Source organism: Rhinatrema bivittatum, chromosome 2 (assembly GCF_901001135.1).
Source record: "Rhinatrema bivittatum chromosome 2, aRhiBiv1.1, whole genome shotgun sequence".
In the NCBI taxonomy this organism is placed as follows: domain Eukaryota; kingdom Metazoa; phylum Chordata; class Amphibia; order Gymnophiona; family Rhinatrematidae; genus Rhinatrema; species Rhinatrema bivittatum.
Genome location: NC_042616.1, coordinates 741,512,110 through 741,536,022, shown reverse-complemented (window position 1 = coordinate 741,536,022; position 23,913 = coordinate 741,512,110). Strand labels below are relative to the sequence as shown.

General features: G+C 43.3%; 1 protein-coding gene across 1 annotated transcript in view; it reads left to right on the top strand.

Moving 5' to 3' along the window:
* Window positions 1–23,913, top strand: part of CSMD3 (CUB and Sushi multiple domains 3) — a 3,551,396-nt gene that overhangs the window by 3,499,859 nt on the left and 27,624 nt on the right. The window contains 1 exon segment of the mRNA XM_029591914.1: window positions 8,618–8,705. Coding sequence (XP_029447774.1) covers window positions 8,618–8,705 — 88 coding nt within the window.

Genomic DNA, 23,913 nt, shown 5'->3' with positions numbered 1-23,913 from the left:
AGCACACAATAAAAAGACAAGCAGAAAGTGTTCTTTCAAACCTGTAAAAACTTTATTACAAAAAAAATGTCAACAGATTGAAAGCAAGTCAACATCTTTTGTAATCACATTCTGCAAGGACAAGATATGTAATTGCACATGACATTGTAACAGAAATGAACAGCACACTGAATGTAGCTCTCTAAATGGCAACATTGCATATACAGTATTAGCATCTTATCCTTTTGCACAATCATGATTACAACAAAGAGCAAAGAAAGCAGAAGTGGCACAATGTCATAATGCCTCTGTATCACTCCATGGTGAGACTGCACCTTGAATACTGTGTAAAATTCTGGTCACCGCATCTCAAAAAAGATATAGTTGTGATGGAGAAGGAACAGAGAAGGGTGACCAAAATGATAATGGAAATGGAACAGCTCCCCTATGAGGAAAGACTAAAGAGGTTAGGACTTTTCAGCATGGAGAAGAGACGGCTGAGGGGGGATATGATAGAGGTGTTTAAAATCATGAGAGGTCTAGAATGGGTAGATGTGAATCGGTTATTTACTCTTTCAGATAATAGAAAGACTAGGGGGCACTCCATGAAGTTAGCATGTGGCACATTTAAAACTAATTGGAGAAAGTTCTTTTTCATTCAACACACAATTAAACTCTGGAATTTGTTGCCAGAGGATATGGTTAGTGTCATTAGTGTAACTGTATTTAAAAAGGATTGGATAAGTTCTTGGAGGAGAAGTCCATTATTTATTTATTTATTTATTTATTTGTTTGTTTATTTAACAAATTTTCTATACAGTCGTTTAGTAAAACACCTTCACAACGGTTTACAATTAGGCACGTAAATAATTTTGGTTTGGTTTATAAATTATCTAGAGGGTGCCAATACATTTTTCGGTTACATGTTTCAATAATATGCTCCATATGGAACAAGGACTGGAATTTCCATTTATATGATTAATAGGATAATCATATACGTGTTATACTGTCCTTCTCTTAAATTAATACTTAATTATGTTAAAAATAATAAAGTAAGCAATTACGCTTTTATGTGACTTTCAGCTGTGTGTAGGTGTTCTTACTCATCGACCTCACTGTGAAAGGCTTTTTGAAGAGCCAAGTTTTTAAACTTTTTTTGAAGAGTTTTAAATCTTTCATTAATCTTATTTTGAGTGGCACTGAGTTCCATAATATTGACCCCGCTAAAATAGTGCTCTCTCTCTAACTTGGGTCAGTTTTGCTGTTTTGACTGAGGGTATGGTTAGTAGAGCTTTATTGGCTGATCTGAGATTTCTCTGGGGGACATGCAATCATAGTGCAGTGTTTAGCCAATCTGCATTTTCGTCATTGATTAGTTTATGAATTGTGCATAGCGTTTTAAATTGCACTCTTTGTTCTATTGGCAGCCAGTGTAAATCGGCAAGTGTTTGAGAGATATGATCTCTTCTGCTTTTTCCAGTATGTATTCTGGCAGCCGATTTTTGTAGTATTTGTAGTGGTCTTAGTGTTGCATATGCTAATCCTAGGAAAAGTGTGTTACAATACTCTGTGCTAGTGAATATTAGTGCTTGCAGAACTGTTCGAAAGTGTGCTTGAGTTAATAAGGGTTTTAGGCTCCTAAGAACCATTAATTTGGCGTAGCCTTCTCTAACTTAAGACTGAGTTCCATATTGATTATTACTCCTAGGTTTCGAGTTTTCTCAGTTAGCTCCACTGTTTTGTCATTTTTAAGTTTGATGGGATTCTGAATAATTTCAATGTTTTGTCTTTCAAGATGTATAAATTCTGTTTTTTCAATATTAATTACTAGTTCCATTTGGTTTAGTAGTTGTTTTATTATATCTAGGTACAACATTGCGAAGTTCAGTGTCTTTTCAATTGTTTCTTCTACTGGTAGAATTAGCTGAATGTCGTCAGCATATATGCCACCTACTGCCGCTTTGCCAGTAGGTGGCAAAGCAGCAGCATGTAAATGTTAAATAGAGTTGCCGAAAGTGCTGAACCCTGGGGGACCCCTGTCTTTAGTTCGATTTTGTCTGATATTGTGTTTTTTATCTGTACCTGAAAAGATCTATTGTTAAGGTTGGATGTGAACCATTCAATTGTTTTGTTTTATAATTCTATTTCTTCTAACCTTTTCAGTAGTATGCTATGGTTTACTGTGTCAAATGCTGCTGACAGATCTAATAGTATCATAATATAGTGTTTTCTGCAGTCAAATCCGTGTAGTACATTATCTATTAGAGAGATGAGTCATGTTTCAGTGCTTTAGTGTTTTCTGAAGTCATGTCGCGAGGGGTAGAGTATGTTATTGTTGTCTAGATGTTCAGCTATTTGCTTTTGTACCGCTTTTTCTATTAATTTAGCATAGTTAAGTTTGAAACAGGTCTATAGTTACTTAAGACATTTGGGTCACTGTTTTCTTTTTCAGTATTGGTTTAATTGTTGCACTTTTAAGTGAGTCTGGCATTACTCCTTCGCTAAGTAATAGATTAATTATTTTGGCTATTGTGTAAGAAGTTATATCAGCTAGTTTTTTTATATCCATGATGGGAATGGTGTCAATTTTATTTGGGGCGGGAATCACATTTTTTATCATGGATTCCACTTCAATCTGGGATACCTTGTCAAATGTGGACCATTGTGTCACGTCTCTTTTCTGTATCTTGATTTCCTGCTTTGTTAAGATCGGAATCTTTGCTTTAAGGCTTTTGATTTTGTCTGAGAAATAGTGTGCTATATCGTTGCATTTATTCTCTTGAGGGGTTTGGGGCACTTCTGTTTTATCATTAGTCAGATTTTTAAGTATGTTAAATAGTGTTCTTGGGTTGTTTGCACATTTTTCAATTTTTGAACTAAAGAATAGGTTTTTTTGTGTCAAGAATTACTTTTTTATAATAGGCTAGTTGTTTCCTAAATTTGGTTAAATTTTCTGCTGATTTGTCTTTTTTCCACTTTTTTTCTTTTTTTCTCAGATTTTGGTTGATTTCTTTTATCTTCTCGTTAAACCATGGGTTTTTTTGTTTGTGCTCATGGATTTGCATTGTTCTTGTAGGGTTTATGTCATCTTCCAATTTCCTCGTTCTCGTCAGCCATTCTGTTGTTGCGTCTATACAGTCTTTGTGGCCAAAGTGTATTAGTGTTTCTTCTAGTTTGTTTTTTAGTATTTCAGTGTTAAAAGGTGGATGATATTTAAATTCTAAAGGTTCATTTTTCTGTATTTATTTTGGCTTTATACATTTAATAGTGGACTGAATTAGGAAATGGTCTGACCATGGAATTTGACTATATTTAGTGTTCATGTGTTCAAGGATGAAAGGTCAAGTGCATGCCCTGCTTTGTGTGTAGGTTTATCTGTAATTAAAGTGAATCCTAGTGCTGCCATCATATCGTTTAGTGTCTGGCATGTATTTGATAATGGATACATGTCCATGTGAAGGTTAAAATCTCTAAGCATCATGGTTGGTTTGGAAGTGTTTAGGTTTATTGTTAAATATTCGATTAGCGGGGATATGTTTAGGTCAAGTAGGCTGGGGGGGGGCAATAAATAAGGCATATTTGAGTGTGTTCAGTATCAAATATTGCAATTTCATGGTTTCGAGGGGGTACTGTTGGAATCAGTTTACACTTGAATTTTTTTTCAGTAATTAGAACGAGGCCGCCTCCTTGTTTATTTATCCTGGGATTTGAAAATATTTTATAATTTCTGTGTGTTATTTGATTTTTTAGGATAATGTCAGATTTTTTTAACCAGGATTCGGTGATAGCGATGAAATTTGGTTTGATGTCGTACAGTAGGTCAGTTACTATTGGGAATTTCTATGTTATAGATTGAGCATTTACTAGAATGAAAGTTAAAGTTAATAGTTTATTCAGATTTAATGTGATTGGATTTTTGTCTTTTTTACTTGGATGAGATTACTTAAGTTAGTTTCTCTATTAGCTAATGATTTGTAATTTCATTTGATTTTCTCAAGTATTTGTATTTGTTGCTGTACTTACCTTTGTTGATGCAGATTTCAATGGGTTGTGTGGTCAATCCATCCCCTCCTCTAAACGATTCCATCATGCCTTGATTTTGGTGTGTGTTTTAATGTTCCTTTTCTTTCGGTGTATCTCAGGCGTACGAAGGGACGTACAAAGGGGCATGTCCCTTTGTCACGCTCATTTGGCTAGCAGCGCCTCCGGTCCCAGGCCCTCTTTTTAAATCCCCTTTTGGCATGCTTTCCAACATCGGCACATTGGTAGCATCAGCCAAAGGAGAGGGGCCTCACTGTCTCTTCCGGGTCCGGGGGGCCTCAGGTGCAGCGTCTGAAAAAAAAAAAAGAAAAAAAAGGGAAAAAACAGCGTGATATCATAACAATTTATCCAGTGAGCCTCAGGGTCTTCAACGAGGCAGCAGGCAGTCACCCTGCGCCTCTGGTCCCGGAGGCACAGGGTGCTATTAATAGCAACAGTAACATGGAATAGACTTAGTTTTTGGGTACTTGCCAGGTTCTTATGGCCTGGATTGGCCACTGTTGGAAACAGGATGCTGGGCTTGATGGACCCTTGGTCTGACCCAGCATGGCATGTTCTTATGTTCTTCTTATGTTCTTATGTTCTAATGTTAGATCTGATAGCAGCCCAACTATGTGATGTAAACCAAAAGGCCCCCAGATTCTCCATATTGAAAGAGTGCACTTAAGGGGATAGGCTAAGGGCCAAGGCAGCAGAGTTCAAGTGAAGGCCCCAGACAGTCCATGTTGAAAGAGTGCACTTAAAGAGACAACCTAAGGGCCAAGGCAGGAAAGGTTAAGTAGCAGCAGCAGCAGCATGACCAGGACATGGGTCAGGCCAAGGATCAGGACTGGAAAGCGCGCAATGGAGGCAGAGGTCCAGGACTGTAGAATGCAACATGGAGGCAGGAGCCCCAGTAGAGTACACAGCAACATGGAGGCAACAGCAGGATGAGATGAGATGACACAGCAGCAAGATGAGGTGAGACACCAGCATGGAGGCAGCAACAGGATGAGATGAGATGAGATACTGGCATCAGGAGCAAGAGATGATTCATGATGAGAAGAAACAGCAGCTGGACCATGACTAGAGATGGCATCAATAGGCTGGATTATGGGCAGAGCATTGTGGAGGGCATTAGAAGTAGGCAGCAGGGCAACACTGATAGAGAGAAGACCATCTCCATCCTACTCCATCCTATAGCCAGCACCATATCTCTGTAGTCAGGATGCGCCCAACAGGCTTCTTCCTTCTAGATGGCACAGGAACTTTGTAGTTAGGACAGGCACAGCAAGCTTCTTCCTTCTAGCTAGCAGAGAAACTCTGTAGTCAGGACCGGCCCAGCAGGTTAATTCCATCTATCTGGTGCAGGAACTCTGTAGTCAGCATGGACACAACAGGCTTCTTTCATCTAGCTGCCACAAAAACTCTATCCAGAGTTCCAGCCATGCATATTCGATAAGTCTTGTTCTTAGGAATTACAGAGCAGCAGTTCTGAACCTTCATGGGCTTTTGCCATGCTGAGATTTGACACTTGGGGGTGGCATGTCTTTGGGGGTCCTAGCCCTAGTTCATCTCTTGGGCTGGGAATTGATATATGCCATGATGCTGGAGAAGGCACAGGTGAAGGTTCTGGCACTTTTCGTACAATCTGGGTCAGGATGCTGGTGAGGTTATTTATGGAGGTAGCCACTGTGGTAAGAGCTTGTGTGTGGGCTGCTGTCTGGTCACACATGACCTGGGTCTGCCCATTCACAACCCTCCTCAGGTGCACTAGCTCTGCCCATATGTGGTGGAGGTGGATACCATGGCTCCTTTCCAGCCGGTCCAGCGGCTCATGCATTGAGGCCTCTGTAGGTGCTGGAGCTGGTGCCAGAGCTGGTGCTGGTGCTGTTCTTGTCATGGCCAGTGTGAAGGTTTGGGCTTCTAGAATTGCCATGAGGGGGCTACTAGGCTGTTCCCGCTCATACCTCCTGCTGGCCATGTGGTGTGCTGGATTGATGTTGCGCTGGCTCAGCTTTGTCCCACTGCACGCTTGTGTTGCAACCGTACCTTCCTGACAGCTTCACTCCACCTACCTTTCTTTCTTTGCACCTCCTCTCGTTACGGATGGATGCCTGGCTGCTGCAGCGACTGCCTGCCATCCTCTCCGGCATCCCTGGACCAGCTTGGGCGCTGCCTCCCACCATGCTCCGCTGGTACCTTAGGGCACGTGCGCCGCACGGCCCTCACTCTTATTTCCTACTTGGCACGAACCTCAGGGGCGTCCCCCTGTGATGACGTCACGCTGCCCGGATATTTAAAGCCTACAATGTTTGCTAGTCTTTGAGTTAGCAAGGGAAATCTTACGGATGGGATTCGCTCTCCGTACCCAGCTACTTCTGCTGCTCACTACTGCCACCTCTGGTGACTTCATCACATTGTCTAATAAAAGATCAATCTCTGTGTTTGTGTGTCCTAAGCTGAACCTGACCTGTGGCCCCTCACGGGACTTCCCCCCGTGGGCGTGGTCATCTGTCACAGTGTCCAAGGATCCACCCAAACCTCACTAATTATTACAGCTGGGTTACCCCAAGAAGCTTGAAAGGCTTAAGTTCATATTCAATGGGCTTGCTGAGCCAAGGTCTTCCAGGATCTGGCAGTGCTGAGGAGGCTGCTATTGCTGCGCCTCCTCCTCCTCCTCACTGAACTGTGTCTATGCATCCATAAGCAAGGGGACAAGAAAAAGTGCTGCTGCTGCATGGCTGGTCAATGGTTCTTCACTGCTGGTCTCTGGGGCTTGATGGCTGGAACTAGAAGATTCCTGGGTGAGAGTTGTGGAAACAAAGAAGAAGATATAAGTACCAGAACCAAGAGGTACACTCATGTACCATTTGGCATGAGATGCTCACTTTGAATGTGAATCAATATGAGCATTTTATGCCAAATGATGTGCAAACTTTTACCAGCTTTGCCATTTACAGGTCTTGGCCGCATGGTTACTGAAGAGCTTGGCATAATGTTCCAGGACCACAGCAATGATCATTTTGTTGTCCTCTGGGATGAAATTCAATGCCCTCAGATGAATGCTCCCTGCTGCCTGGCTGCCTGAAAGGGGTGATCCCACAAAGCAGACCGGAAGATGGTCTGTTGAAGCCAGAAGGCAAAACAGAAGCAAGACAAACCAGTCGCTTTAGCTTGAAGATATTTATTTGCACATATATTTAAATAGAGCCCAACTCAGGCCGAGTTTCACACAGTGGGTGCATCAGGGGCTTTTTTTTTTTAAGATATTGATATGAATCAATTTTGCTATATGTGATTTCTGATCTTTTGAAAAATTATAGGGTTCTGGCAAGATCAAACTCCAAATGCTGTGCTCTGTACAACATTGCTGTTCAAAGATTTTGCACAACACCTCTAGCACCTTGTCCTCCCTCCTCCTCTCCTCTCTCCACCTGCCTCTCATGCTCCATCCTCTCCACTCCTCAACACCACCATGCTTACCACTCCTCCTCCGCCTCACTAATAAGCTTCATGACCATGGCTCACCACTCCTCCTCCACCTTACCATGCCTCATCACCATGCATCACCATGCCTCCTCTGCCTCACCACTACCCCTCCTCCTCCACCACCTCACCACCCCTCCTCCACCTCATCACCTTGCCTCACCCAAACACAAAGACAGACAGAGAAACAGGACAAACTAACAAAAACTTTCACGCACATAGATCAAAACCTTAGACAAAGGAAAAGGGAAACAGATGAGAAACAAGCCATAGGACACCCTATTCAGACATTGCTAAATATCTGCAACCAACTACCATCAACTCACCTATTCTCCTCCCTTCTCTCCAAATTCCTGACACACATTCAGTGTGACAGCTGTATATATAAACTAGAAAAATAACGCACTACATGCAAATCATTGCTTGCCGCCTAAAATGATGCTCGATGCACCGGTGCAACATGTGACATGCTAATGCAATGTGTGATGTGTTCACGCATGCATGATGCAATAATGCAACTATTCAATGCAGTGCACATTAAATTATTCTAACTATGTCCTTTTTTATTGTGGGCACTATTTCTGCTGTATTTATAGCATTTTGATGAATCTAGGCCTTTGTACTTTATTTTGAAAATTCTTCTGATGCTTTACAATATTATTGAAAAAAAGATGTTAAATTCTTAAGTCACTATTATAGTTTTCATGGAAAGCCACAATTAATATGCATGTGGTATATTTGTATACATTGAAAGCCAAGTGCCTGCAACTCTATCTCATACATAGTTATTATGAATGTGCTAGAAACTAGACTGTTTAGGTATACCTCCAGAAAAAAACATGAGAGCATACTCTGTAGGTTGTGCAGTTAATCACAAGCATTCATCCAAGATCCATTTGGAAATTAGATGTTAAACATATGGTATTCACAAAGCAACATAAAATATAATTTAATGCAATCTCATCAGGTATTACTGTGAATAATCAAGTATATCTATTTATTAAGATATTTTTCTAAAGCTGATGTTTATTGCAGGGGTTAGAAAATGATTATTTTTAAATTTGGTACACTACTTTTCTGTCCAATAATTTATATACATTTTTTTATAATGAGTATTGTCTATTTGCAGGTTTCTGCTGAACCAGATGGAGCTACATATGTTTTTCAAGGATTTATACAGGGTAGAGATTATGGGCAATTTGGACTTCAAAGATTAGGTAATCAGCTGATTTTACTATCATCAATTTTAGATCAGTGTTATACAAGCTAGATAACTTTTAAAATTAAATAATTGAATCCCTAAATATCTAAAATAACATATCTGATCTTTGTAACATGTGCAATAATGTGGTATTCTTTATCAGTAGTAGAAGTAACAAAACAATATATAAAACACTAAAAGGGATTGATTTTCAAAAGAATTTACATTCTTTTAACTGGGTTTTAGATATGTAAATTGCTCTTTACCTATGAAAGAGGGCTTTTGAAATTAGCTACAATATATGCTATTAAATTGTCAATAGGTTTTACCTGCATTAAGTGCACGTAACACAGGTAAATAGCTTTTTTGAAAATTGCTATGTTACATTTACATTTTCCATTGAAAATTACCCTGAAATTGAATAAAGCTTCTGAAATTGTTTAATAACATAATACAATTTGTACCTCCTACTACTATTTAACATTTCTATTGTGCTATATAGTTAGCACTGTACAGATACACCTAAGATGATCCCTTTTGCATGGAGCTTGCAATCTAGTTGAGACATGCAGACTAAACAAATAATTTTCTATTAACCGTTCTTCTCTGACAGAAAACATATTGGGCATGTACAGAGGCAAACATTTTGTTTTAGTTTTTTTATTTGTTTCATAGTTTGAAGTTTTTTGTTTCATCTCAAATGAAAAAAAAATGTTTATTTGTTTTATTTATTCATTTGTTTCCCATTGTAGGCAAAAGGGAAAGCAATGTAACCTATTTGGGGCTACCAAATTCAGGTTTTATATTTATTTCTATTGAAACTGGTAGGACTACATCATTAGAAAGTTGAAGGCATGCCAACACATTAAGACTATGGGGGTCATTTTCAAAATGGGGGTGGAGTCGGCCCCGGAAGAGGAGGAGTCAGGGCGGCACCGGGGCCAACTCTGTGGAGACATTGCTGGTGGTGAAATGTAAGGACCCTTATCGCCACCAGTTTTGCACCGAATAACTACACCTTTTATGGTATAGTTATTCGGTGTGAAAGCCGGCAGCCCGTGCTCCGCAGTGGTGCAATGGCTGCCAGCTTTTGTAGATCCATCCCCTGCTTCGCCGCCCTGCCTCCCCCATTACTGCCATATTTTCTAAGGTCTGCGACCTTAGAAAATCCAGGCCTATGTCAATGTGTCACCAAAAATGGGATGAATAGCTCAAGGACCTACAATGTGGCAAAACAGTACCAGCAGTGGTAGGAGTTCTCCAAGGCACCATCAGAAGAGCAAAGCAGCAGCGAGAATGGTCAGAAGAGTCCAAGGTTCCAAAACTGGGGCAAAGAGCACCAACAACAGTGGCATGAACCTCCCCAGGCTGTCAGAGAGAGGCAAAGTGGTACCAAATGTGGCATGAACAGCTCAAGGCACCATGAAGAGGCAACAAAGCACCAAATAAGGCAGGACAAAACCCAAATCAGTGAGAAAGGATAAAAACAATATAAAGGGTGGCATGAAAACTTTAGAGCATCATGAGTGGTGCACAAAAGTCAACCAATCTGGCAAGAACACCACAAGGCTCCGAAAAAGGAGCAAAAGGCACCCTCCAAATTGGTTCAAAGCCATTGTCAAGGAGAGGCCAGAGGAAATCCATGGACGAGACCTAATGTCATTTTGGTATGGCATCATAAGGTGAAGGGATATGGTTGTTTAGGCTTAGGGTTGGTCTTCTCCTTTCTCGTGTATAATTTGAATCTCAGCCTTGTCAGTATCCTCACCACAGGCTAATAATCTACTGATTGGAGGGTGAGACTCCCTTTCACCCGTGGATCACAAAGTGTGGTAAGAGTTCAAGTAATATCTTCTACCAGAGGTTTCAGATTCACTTGCACTTCCTGCTACAAGGAGTCCACAGACTGCAACACATCTGATTCCATTTCCTTGTGCTCACAGAAACCCTCGAACTTTTTTCTCCAGAATATTTACTATGAGATGAATCCACCCAGGGTGATGCTTCTGTTACTCATAGCATCCATGGAATCCTTGAAGGGCTTCAGGATTTATATCAGCAGCCTTATGGCTACTCAATCATGATGCCTCAGGAGGCGATAAATGCCTGCGTCCAGGGATTGATCAAAAAAAAAAAGTTGTCTGCTGCTCTACTAACCTCTGCAGCATCATATGAGTGGATTTATAGTGGGTGCCAACATCTTGAATCATATGCTTTTGATGCATCCCAAATTCTTCCTGCTTCAATAGAAAAGCTGCCCATACTTCACGTTTTATTGAAAATGCCCTGCTATTCTCCTGCACCTCTCTATCAGGTCCTGCAGACTGGCATCCCATGTTCCATGGGCTTCAGTCCCAAGGCATCACTCAATGTCTGGTTTAGGAAGTATGTAAAGCAATAGATCCCCTGAAAGGCCCCGTCTTCCATGGCCCCTTAACATATTTGCACCATTGTCTGTCACAAAATATTCTGCTTGAAGACTTCTGCCTCTCTGGCCTAGCTGTCAATCCTCCAGCATCTTTCTTATGGTTGATAGGATATTGTACAAGGTATAAGGGATAGCCCTGACCTGGGTGTGCAGAACAGACCAACTGCACCCTGAAGCTCTGACCCCACTAAAGCTGCTTTCTGCCCCTGACTTAGGCAAGTCCTATTAGTGTGCCATCAGGAAGAGTTAAGCTTGTGTAGCAAGCTGGTCCAGATATCACTGGTGGGATGCATGCTACTCCCCATTGCCTTAGTCAATTGCATCTGCATGTGACTATGGCACTAGTTGTACAGGGTGAGGATAAACTCCCAACTAAATGTAGCCCTGGAAGGCACTTAATAATTGGGGACTAATATGTGCAGCAGATTCCTAAAGTCCAGATTTTCCACGATATTATGGGGCTGGTCATCCAGGACAATCATTTCCCCATAGCACCTTAATACTACTGTCAATGCTGCCTGTCTCTTCCTCCAAGTCAGTGAAAAAAAATACCACCTCATTTCCTCTTTGGTGCTTTAAAACTGCAGACATATGGCAGGGGGGCTGCTGACCTGCTACCTGACTGGTGGAAGGAGCCATTGGATCATTTTTGAAAAACATCTTCCCCTTTTCAACACTATCCCTATGGCTTTTGCTTTGAGGGGCAGAGGAGTTCCCTAGTCTATTACAGCCCCCTCCCCTGATGCTAGAAGGTGATGCTGCATTCCAGCATTTTTCAGATGCCTGCTTGCCTTCTCTCACTGAGTAAAACATGGGTCTGCCCTCACTTTAAAGTGATAACAGAGCAAGGATGTCTTGCGTGATCTCTTCTCTGCATTCTTAGAAGCTGATGATGACACTGGAGTTGAAATTGAAGGTGATGCATAAAAATAAAGATCAGGAGCTTCACTCACGCTTTTCACCTGCACTGCTAGATCTTCCAGGGGGTTGCTTTCAATACCATCAATATCATATATCACCTTATTGGAGGATATGATGCTGTTGACTAGAGCTCCCAACATTTTTTTTTTCTGTTACTAGCGCTTTAATATCTTCTGATTCAGGGATACAAGATTTTTTTTCACAGAATCAGTTCTTGAAAATATTGCCTGCATTATCTCAGGAGCAGTAATATTGGAGGAATATGCTGCTGGCTTTGGGTATTGCACTTTTGCTGCCCCTGTTCTTTCCTCTCTCCTGCTAATGCCAGGCTTGGATGGCTCTCTCCCCTTGTGCCCCTGCTCCAAAACAAAAGGGAGAGGAACAGATGGTAGCATATGATCTTCCAAATTCAATTTCTTATGCCTTGAGCTGGCTCCCACTCTTAGATTTAGGGGCATGAGTCCCTTTTTCTCACTATTTCTACTCTTGATTGTAGTTCATATGCCCAACTGGCTCTGCAACAAATCCTCCATCCCTGCCATTTCATCATCTGCCCTTTCTTTGCAGTGGTAACATTTGAATTTGTAGTGCCTGCACTCTAATACTGATTGAGTGTGTCTGTCACATACATACCTCTATTTAGGCAGTAAACTACAAGAACATTATTCACCTAATTTCATTTTGGCTTAGAGGGCAGTTTTATGGGTAGTTAAATAATAACTGTGAAAAAATGGAGATGCCCACCTGACATGGGGAAACCACAAACAAGTTATTTTGACATCACCAAAATAAGGATATTTGTGTTATGCAGCACAAAGAGCCACTAACTCCATCCACTCTGCCCACATATAGGACTATATCACCTACCTACCAACTACATAAGTGATTTTTTTTTTTTGTCTCCTTGAGCCTCAGATTTAACTAAAATTTTCCATGCAGAAGTTGCATTTAAAGAATAGGGATCACTGTTACCTTTTATGGACCCCAGGATTAGGTAAGCTAAAAGTAGGAATTTCAATGGATGGGAAGGAAGGAGGGACCCTCGAAAGAGGGAGGACTTTTTCACAGTTTATGGAGTGGGTTTAATCTGTAGGGGGTAGTGCAGGCTTTAACAAAACAAAACATAAGCATATGCTAATGTTCAGCTGTTGACCTAGGTGGTTATTTTTGTTGTACAACTGCTTATTGAAAACTGACCCCCTAGAATATACATGAGGATATATAATCAGTATAAAAAGAAGACATTTTTACCATTTCAAAAACAAATGGTGAGACCTCTTATGACTTTGTCTAATCAGTTATGGAGATCACCCTTGAAGTAAATACATTAGAGTCATCTCTGTACTGCAGTACCTGTGAGGTGAAACTTAGATCTGGAGGAAAGGAAGAAAAAAGTATAAATAATGTGCAACCCAAGCACTTTTATCAAAAAAGGAAATTCTAGGTGATAGGATACAGTATAATTTGGGTGTTTTTGTAATCTTGACTCAAGACTAACATAAGGAAACATTTGCTCACAGAAAGAGTAGTGAATGCAGAAACTGCCTCTTAATGAAAGTGGTTGAGACAAAAATGATATCTTAATTTAAGGCAGTATGGTCTTGGGATGCAAGGATAAAGACAGAGATCAGGTATGGTCTATGCATTGCAGTAAGGAAGGAATCTGGGAAGACTAGAAGAGGTCCATGATGTGCATCTGCTTCTGTAGTCTATGCATCTATGCTTAATTAGATCTGGCAAAACTTGTCACTTACCAAAAACAGAATTTCCATATTGCGTAACCTCTCAGTAGAACAAAAGTAGTAAGCTTGTTGTATACCATCATAAATTATAATGGAATTATACACAACAAAAACAGTAATTAACCAACACATTAAGGCAAATTAACAAATTCAGTAAACATACTAGATATATAAATATTGATATAAAAGATATGCAGTTGAACATTTTTAATTAATTCCTGAACTGAAAGAATTAACTTTTTAAAGGGATATTCAAGGCAGGGAAGTTAACTTTCATACAATTCCACACAGCACCATATACATGTATACAGTATACAGACGCATGGAGATCTAACACAGAATTTTATAACCTGTGTGTATCAGGTATGCACAGATTATAAAATATGTGTATGTCTACCCCCTAACATAAGTCTGATGGTTTCCTTACAAGTAAATATGTACAATCCACTGAACATGCATACTTTTCCTACCTTTTTTAAAAACAAAAGAGATAGATTTTAAATACCTGGCACACTCAGAAATTGGGAGATACACATTAGGGATGTGAATTGTTTTTTGACGATTTAAAATATCGTCCGATATATTTTAAATCGTCAAAAATCGTTAGGGCCACGATACAATACCAATTCCCCCGATTTATCGTCAAAAAATCGTAAATCGGGGGAAGGGGGAGGGCAGGAAAACCGGCACACTAAAACCCCCTAAAACCCACCCCCGACCCTTTAAATTAAATCCCCCACCCTCCCGAAACCCCCCCCCCAAATGCCTTAAATTACCTGGGGGTCCAGCGGCACACTAAAACACGGCACACTAAAACACGGCACACTAAAACCCCCTAAAACCCACCCCGACCCTTTAAATTAAATCCCCCACCCTCCCGAACCCCCCCCCCAAATGCCTTAAATTACCTGGCGGTCCGTAGCCTTAAATTACCTCCGTAGCGGCGGTCCGTAGCTAAATCGGGGGAAGGGGGAGAGCAGGAAAAGCGGCACACTAAATCATGTAGTCTTCAGCCGGCGCCATTTTGCAAAATGGCTGCCGCAAAATGGCGGCGGCCATAGACCAAAACGATTCGATGCAGGAGGTCGTTCCAGACCCCCGCTGGACTTTTGGCAAGTCTTGTGGGGGTCAGGAGGCCTCCCCAAGCTGGCCAAAAGTTCCTGGGGGTCCAGCGGGGGTCCGGGAGCGATTTCCTGCCGCAAATCGTTTTCCGTACGGAAAATGGCGCCGGCAGGAGATCGACTGCAGGAGGTCATTCAGCGAGGTGAACGACCTCCTGCAGTCGATCTCCTGCCGGCGCCATTTTCCGTACGGAAAACGATTTGCGGCAGGAAATCGCTCCCGGACCCCCGCTGGACCCCCAGGAACTTTTGGCCAGCTTGGGGAGGCCTCCTGACCCCCACAAGACTTGCCAAAAGTCCAGCGGTGGTCCGGGTCCTACGTCGAATCGTTTTGGTCTATGGCCGCCGCCATTTTGCGACGGCCATTTTGCAAAATGGCGCCGGCTGAAGACTACACGATTTAGTGTGCCGCTTTTCCTGCTCTCCCCCTTCCCCTGATTTAGCTACGGACTGCCGCTACGGAGGTAATTTAAGGCTACGGACCCCCAGGTAATTTAAGGCATTTGGGGGGGGGGTTCGGGAGGGTGGGGGGTTTAATTTAAAGGGTCGGGGTGGGTTTTAGGAGGTTTTAGTGTGCCGTGTTTTAGTGTGCCGCTGGACCCCCAGGTAGTTTAAGGCATTTGGGGGCGGGGGTTCGGGAGGGTGGGGGATTTAATTTAAAGGGTCGGGGGTGGGTTTTAGGGGGTTTTAGTGTGCCGGCTCATGATTTTAACGATTTTCACGATACTTTACACACCCAAACGGCAACAATACGATTCCCTCCCCCTCCCAGCCGAAATTGATCGTTAAGACGATCGAGGACACGATTCACATCTCTAATACACATACAAGTCAGGCTCGTGGGTGCCAAATGAATTTTAAAAGCTGACCAGATGCGCATATGTCTCCGGCTGCATGAACATCTCAAACGTTTTCAAAAAGAGGTATGGTGTGGACATGATATAGGCGGGGCATGGTCATTTCAGGATGTGGCCAAGAGATGTGCACGTAAATACTTACAGATCTGGGTGCACGCCCAGATACCCTGCTGTATAAGCTTTCTTCTGCTAGGGATGAGGTGTAAGTATAAAACAATAAAAATAACTAGCCATACCTGAGGAGTTTTAAGGGTCTGGAGTAGCTGGGGGGAGAGCAACCGATTCAACAAGGGAGATTTGGAGGACCCTAATTTTAACTGGGCAATCTGGTGGGCAAACTGGTGAAAATGGCAATGATGTGGATACATGCCCCTTTTAAAATTCCCTGAATTACATGGTAGAAGTGGGATTTATGGGCATAGGTGTGCACTCACTTAAAACTGGGCGCACATACGCATGTGGTCAGGCTATTTTATAACATGCGTACATATGAGTGCACAAGTTATAAAACGGCTGCATATCTGGGCACACGCTGACTCACACACACCAAAGTGCACCTGCATGAAAGTTACCATCTAAGTGTGTATATTTTACATGTAAAAAAACTGTAACTTGTTCATGTAAAGCCATGTTTACACATGGAAGTCGGTATATTTTAAAACACTCATGCGTAATTGAATTACCAATTTACTGAAACCTCTAACAGTTCATGCAGTCCTTCTCCAGGTCATCAAGACGCTCTTAATTCTTCACTCTGAACTCCCCTCATTTCACCCACACCTCCTACCCAATCAATAGTAAACAATAGATGAGTCTGATATCAATTGCCCAAGATAATTAGCAGGGGTACAATTACATGAATAAGTTGCCAAATGTACATGCGTAAGTGTCTTATAAAATACACATTTTTACAAATACATCTTGACATGCCCTAAAACACCCCTAGACTGCCCCTTTTTCACATGTACATCTGCACTTGACCAATGACATACTCATGCTTCTGATTTTAATTAAAGAGTGTGCATGTGAGTACAAGCTACTTGCGCATATATATGCACATTTTATGCACATAAATGTTTTGAAAATTCACTCCTTATTGTATAGCAATACTTAGGGGTACATTTTCAAAACTTTATTTGTGTAAAAATTAGCAGACACTCACATAAGTAGCCTCTTCTCACATATTCCAGATTTTATAAAAGTAAAATAAAAATGTGTGTTTAGTTTTTCACATGCACATATACACATACAAATATTTATGCTCATACGTTGCTATTTTAGAAGACACACATGTTTGCCAACTTATTCATGCATTTTTACACATAGCCAGATAAGCCACATATCTAGCAAAGAAGTTAGCCAGATATCCAGTGAATGAGCAATGTGCATAATAGGGCGGTACCACTTATCCTGCAAACTTAGCAGGATAACTTAGCCAGATAAGTGCTGATATTCAGACTACTCTGAGTAAGTTAATTGGTTAAATTAGCTGGAGATACCTTATCTGGCTAAGTAGCCCCAAATTTGGGAATTATCAGCAGAATAGCCTGCTGCATATCCCATGTAGGTTAATCGGATAAGCTTCATAACATTGAATATTAGGGATGTGAATCGTTTTGTGATGATTTAAAATATCGTCTGATATATTTTAAATCGTCAAAAATCGTTAGAGGCGATATATAATAGGAATTCCCCCGATTTATCATCAAAAATGATAAATCGGGGGAAGGGGGAGGGCGGGAAAACTGGCACACTAAAACAACCCTAAAACCCACCCCAACCCTTTAAAATAAACCCCCCACCCTCCCGAACCCCCCCAAAATGTCATAAATTACCTGGGGTCCAGTGGGGGGGGGGGTGGTGGGTCCCGGTGTGATCTTCCACTCTCGGGCCACGGGTGCGTTGATAGAAATGGCCTCCTGCACTCCTGCACTCCTGCACTCGAATCGTGTTGCCATACGGCCGGCGCCATTTTGCAAAATGGCACCGGCCATATGGCCATTTTGCAATACGGCAACACGATTCGAGTGCAGGAGGTCGTTCCCGGACCCCCGCTGGAATTTTGGCAAGTCTTGTGGGGGTCAGGAGGCCCCCCCAAGCTGGCCAAAAGTCCCTGGGGGTCCAGCAGGGGTCCGGGAGCGATCGCCTACGCTCGTGACGTCAGGGGACAGGAACCAAAATGGCGCTGGCGCTACCTTTGCCCTGTCATATGATAGGGCAAAGGTAGCGCCGGCGCCATTTTATCAACGCACCCGTGGCCCGAGAGCGGAAGATCACACCGGGACCCCCCCCCCACTGGACCCCAGGTAATTTAAGACATTTTGGGGGGTTCGGGAGGGTGGGAGATTTATTTTAAAGGGTCGGGGTGGGTTTTAGGGTTGTTTTAGTGTGCCGGTTTTCCCGCCCTCCCCCGATTTATGATTTACACGATATTTAAAAAAACAAAACCGCATCGATCCGATTCCCTCCCCCCCCCAGCCAAAATCGATCATTAAGACGATCGATCACACGATTCACATCTCTATTGAATATTAAGCCCTTACAGAATTAGGGGCAGATTTTTAAAAAATACGCGAGCGTGTACTTTTGTTCGCGCACCAGGCGCAAACAAAAGTACGCTGGATTTTATAAGATATGCGCGTAGCCGCGCGTATCTTATAAAATCCGGGGTCGGTGTGCTCAAGGGGGTGCACATTTGTGCAATCTGCACGCGCCGAGCCCAGTGCGAGCTGCATGTTCCCTCCGAGGCCGCTCCGATTTCGGAGCGGCCTCGGAAGGAACTTTTCTTCGACCTCCCCCCACCTTCCCCTCCCTTCCCCTACCTAACCCACCCCCCCAGCCCTATCTAAACCCCCCCCCCCTTACTTTTGTCGGCAAAGTTACGCCTGCTGAAAGGCGTAACTTTGCGCGCGTCGCCGGCAGCCCCGCTCCGTCCTCCGGTCCCGGGGGCTGGTTTGGAGGCCTCGACCATGCCCCTGGGCCGGTGCCACGCCCCCGGGCTGGTGCCACGCCCCCGGGCCCGCCCCCGAAATGCCGGGGCCCGCCCCCGAAACGCCACGTCGTTTCGGGAATGCCCCCGGACACGCCCCCTCCCTCCCCTTTTCGAAAGCCCCGGGACTTACGCGCGTCCCGGGGCTTTACGCGCGCCGGCGGCCTATGCAAAATAGGTGCGCCGGCGCGCGAGGGCCCTGCGCGCGTAAATCCGGAAGGATTTACGCGCGCGGGCCTTTTAAAATCCACCCCTTAGTTTAATATTATTGTATTATTTGTGTTAGATATAACAGCATCTAAATACTGAAAAGTGTTTTCTGGTAAAACAAACAAACAAAATAACTGATGATGTTTGCAGCTAATTGCCAATTGCAGCAGTAAAAGCTTGTTCAATGCAAGATTTGTGCAAACTGTAACTTCATGTAAAGCCATGTTTACACATGGAAGTCGGTAACAAAAAAAGGTTTGGGTAATTTCTTGGAATTTTTTATCACTTATGAAGGTGAATTTTAAAACACCTATGTGTTACTGTTCTGGCCGCGAGCGCCGCGACCAGACCCTTACCTCTGTATTCCTGGACCTGTTCCCGCTTCTGTTGGCCTAGTTCGTGGCCTGTTCGGCAGTGTCCCCGCGAGGGCCGCACCGCCGGGAAGCCTCCCATGGACGCCCTGCCTCTAGGCGCGTGCGCGCGCCACTTGTGCGCTTTTCTAGGTCGTTTCCCGCCAGTGGTGACTCAGCCCAGTTCCTGACATCAGACGCCGCGGCTTTGATAAGCCGGCCACGGACACTCAGTCTTGGCCTTGCAACGGGCTACCACCTGGTTCCCTGTTGCTCCGTGCCCCGGAGTGAGCTGCCTTTGGAACTCGCTCCGTTCCTGCTTGCCTGCTACAGTTCCTGCCTGGTTCCAGTATCCGAGTCTTGCTACAGTTCCTGGTACCCGATTTTTGCTACAGTTCCTGCCTGTTTCCAGTACCCGAGTCTTTCTACAGTTCTTGCGAGCTACCACCCGGTTCCCTGTTACTCCGTGCCCCAGAGTGAGCTGCCTTTGGAACTCGCTCCGTTTCTGCTTGCCTGCTACAGTACCTGCTTGGTTCCAGTACCCGAGTCTTGCTACAGTTCCTGCCTGGTTCCAGTAGCCGAGCCTTGCCACAGCTCCTGCCTGGTTCCAGTATTCGAGTCTTGCTACAGTTTCTGCCTGGTTCCAGTACCCGAGCCTTGCCACAATTCCTGCCTGGTTCCAGTACCCGAGCCTTGCCGCAGTTCCTGCCTGGTTCCAGTATTCGAGTCTTGCTACAGTTCCTGTCTACTGTTCTAGTCTGGTTCCAGTTCTCAGTCCTGCTCATCAGCCTGCCTGCTCCAGTCTCAAGATCATCAACTCGCCTAATTCCCAGCGGCCGGGCTCCTACGGGCTCCTACCGGGGGGGCTTCAGCTTCCAGGGTGAAGAGCACCTCTACGTCCTGCCTGAACATCTGCCTCCCAGCCTGCGGTGCACCAGAGACATTGAATACCTTTCCCAGTCTCTTGCAGGTCGGCCCAAGTGTCCACTAAATTGAGACTCCATAGCACCTATGCGCGCCAAAGCTGGGATATTCATGAGTATCTCAGGCTGGCATGTACCACACAGATATTAAAACGTGCCTGAATCATGCACATCTCTCGGTATGCACTCAAATGGGAAAGGGCAAAAAAGGGGCAGGAATGGGCAGTGTCTGGGAAGGACATGGGAATTCTGGGCATATAACATGAAATGTGTGTGTAAGGATTTAAATGCATAAGCACGTGCTGGGGTCCCCAACCGCATAACTTTACTTCTGCTATGGATGAAGTGAAAGTAATGAAACAAAAAAAAAGGAGGCTAGTTAGCAGGGAAGGCATATTAACTGGGGGTTAGGAAGTCTAGCCTTTATCTGGGTGAACTGGGCCATGAACTTGGGAAACGTAATTGCATAAGTACGCGTATGTAATAAAATACCCCACTTATGAGGTAGAGCCAGCTTTTGCATGCACATGCACATGTTTTTGTAAAATTGCATGCACATTTACATGTATTCAGTTGATGTTATATCATATGCGCAATATGCATGTATGTTATAAAATGGCATCTCTAGGTGCGAGCTAGAATAAGCGCATACATATACACCATGCAGCTGTTTGAAAGTTACCATACCCATGTTTAGTAGGGGTGTGCATCCGTTTTCGACGTATTGGCGATCCGCAACGTATTTTGTCCTATCCGTTAAATACGTGGGGAGGCAAAACGCATCGTGACTCCCCACGTATTTAACTTATTATCCATGTAATTCGGTGCGCTCCGTGGCGCGTGCTTTTCTTCGCCCCCATTAGCTACTAGCTACCTATGATTTTCACAAAATGGCAGCGCCCATGCCGTACATTCCGGTATCCATGCCGACCTGTCTGACCCTTTCCTGTGAGTCACAGTGACTCACAGGAAAGGTTCGGACAGGTCGGCATGGATACCGGAATGCAGCGTATCCGCGCTGACATTTTGTGACATGCACTGAAAGCAGCCAATCGCGCTGTCATTCAGTGCTCTCTGTCGATTTTACTGATTTATTTATATTTATTTATTTTGGTTTTTTATATACCGACATTCTTGTAGAAATTACAAATCACACCAGTTTCCAGAGAACAAAAAACTTTGCATGAGAGCGTTACATGGAACAAAGTGACAAGTAACAATATTGGGCTAACATCATTCTCAAAGTAAATACATCATTCTCAAAGTAAATACAGAGTATAATTCGACAATTATTAACTAAATAAAAATTTAAAAACAAAATATTTACAAACGGAAGTTTATAGTTTATTAATAGCTTTATGGCTAATCATAACTAAAGAGACGGTGTTACGTGTTGGACCAGTTGGTCAAGGTTGGTCATTGTTGTAAGAGGAATCTCAATCAGGGAATGCTAATTTGAAGAGCCATGTTTTAAGTTTTTTCTTGAAAGACAGGGGACATGGATCTTGTCTGAGATCTCGGGGAAGAGCATTCCAATTTGAAGGGCCGGCTATGGAAAGTGTTCGTTTACTACCAGGGTTTTTCGCTAGTGGAACATGTAGTGTACCTTGATAGGCTCCTCTGATTGGTCTATTCGGCTTATGGAAACGTGGCTGAATGGCAAGCTCAATAGGGTAGAGGTTGTGTATGGCTTTGTGAGTTATAGGAAGGACTTTGTAGAGGATCCTGTATTTGATTGGCAGCCAGTGGAGGATGTATAGGATGGGGGATATGTGATCTCTTTTCTTTGTATTTGTCAGTATTCTGGCTGCAGAATTCTGCAGCATCTGTAGTGGTTTGAAGGTGTTTGCGGGGAGGCCGATGAGAAGAGCATTACAGTAATCAATTTTTGAGAAGATAATAGATTGGAGTACCAAGCGGAAGTTGTGAAAATGTAGGAGGGGTTTCAGCTTTTTTAGTACTTGTAATTTGAAAAAGCATTCCTTGGTGGTGGTGTTGACAAATTTTTTGAGACTAAGTTGGTTGTCCAAGAGAACACCGAGGTCTCTTACGTGGAGTGAGTAATTGAGGTTTGAGGGAGGTGGTGTTGTTAGAGCATTGATGAGAGGGTTGTTGAGATCTTTAGATATGATGAGGAGTTTTGTCTTGGTGGTGTTAAGGACTAGGTTTAGACTGGAGAGGAGTGTTTTTATTGACTGGAGGCAACTGTTCCAGAAGCTTATAGTATTTTGTAGAGATTCCGTGATTAGTATGAGAATTTGTATATCGTCTGCATAGAGATAGTGGGTAAGATTCAGCTTAGAGAGGAGGTGGCAGAGCGGTAGAATGTATATGTTGAAAAGGGTTGGTGAGAGGGATGATCCTTGAGGGACACCATGGTTGGAGGTGACTGAGTGAGACTCTTTATTGTTGATTTTGACCTTGAATGTTCTGTTACAAAGGAAGGATTTGAACCAGTTGAGTGCAGTCCCAGTGATACCTATATCTGCAAGACGATCTATTAGAGTTGTGTGTTAGACGGTATCGAAGGCTGCTGACAGATCTAAAAGCACCAGTAGATATGGTTGTCTTTTATCCATGTTCATGAAGATGAAGTCTGTGAGAGAAAATAGTAGTGATTCTGTATTCATGGATTTCCGGAATCCGAATTGAGAGGGGGCAAGAATCTTATGTTCCTCTAAGTACTCCGAAAGTTGATTATTAACGATATTCTCCATAAGTTTGGCAATGAGGGGTAGATTGGCAATGGGGCAGAAGTTTGCAGGGTCATCAGTTGGCAAGTTAGGTTTTTTTAGAAGAGGTTTTAGAGTGGCGAGCTTTAGTGAGTCTGGAACTACTCCTTGGTTAAGGGAGCAGTTGATAATATCTGCGCTAGGTTTAGCAATTGTGTTGGGTATGGCAAAGAGGAGGTTTGAGGGAATGATGTCTAATGGGTGTGAGGAGGGTTTGAGTTTCTTCAGGATGTTTTCAATTTCAAGTGAAGAAGTAGTCTCGAAGACTTTGAGGGTTGCAGTTCATTGTGGGGAAGAGGAGTAAGGAGGCGGTGATGCTGGGTTGGATGAAGATAGTGGGTCGATAAGGTTGATGATTTTGTTATCGAAGTATTTTGCAAGCTCTATGGCTTTACTAAGAGCTTGGTCATCTGGGAAATTCGGAGGGGTAGGTTTAGTGAGGGCCGAGACATAGGAGAACAATGCTTTGGAGTCAAAGATGAAGTGGTGGATTTTTTTGGCGAAGAAATCTTTTTTTGTTTTGAGAATAATGTTTCTGTAGGTGTTTAGGGTTGCTTTGTAAACAGCCAGGGAGCTACAAGAGGAGTTTTTTTGCCATTTGTGTTCTTTATTTCTGAGGTCTTGCTTAAGGGACTTTAGTTCAGGTGTGAACCACGGTTTCCTGTTGTCCGGAGAGGTGTGTAGTACTTTTGTGGTGAGAGGACATGTTACTTCTGCCACTTGGTTAATTATTTTGAACCAGGACGAGGTGGCAGTGGTTGCGTCTGATAAGTCCAGATGTGACAGTTCCTTTGCCAGATGGTCACTTAGGAGATCCAGAGAAGAGGGTTTTCTGATTTGTATAGTAGAATTTGGGAAGGAGAGTGGAGGGGGGTGTAGAGTCTCGAGAGAGGTAGTGATAATCTGATGGTCCGACCATGGGACGGGAGAACAGGTGGGTATGGACGAGAG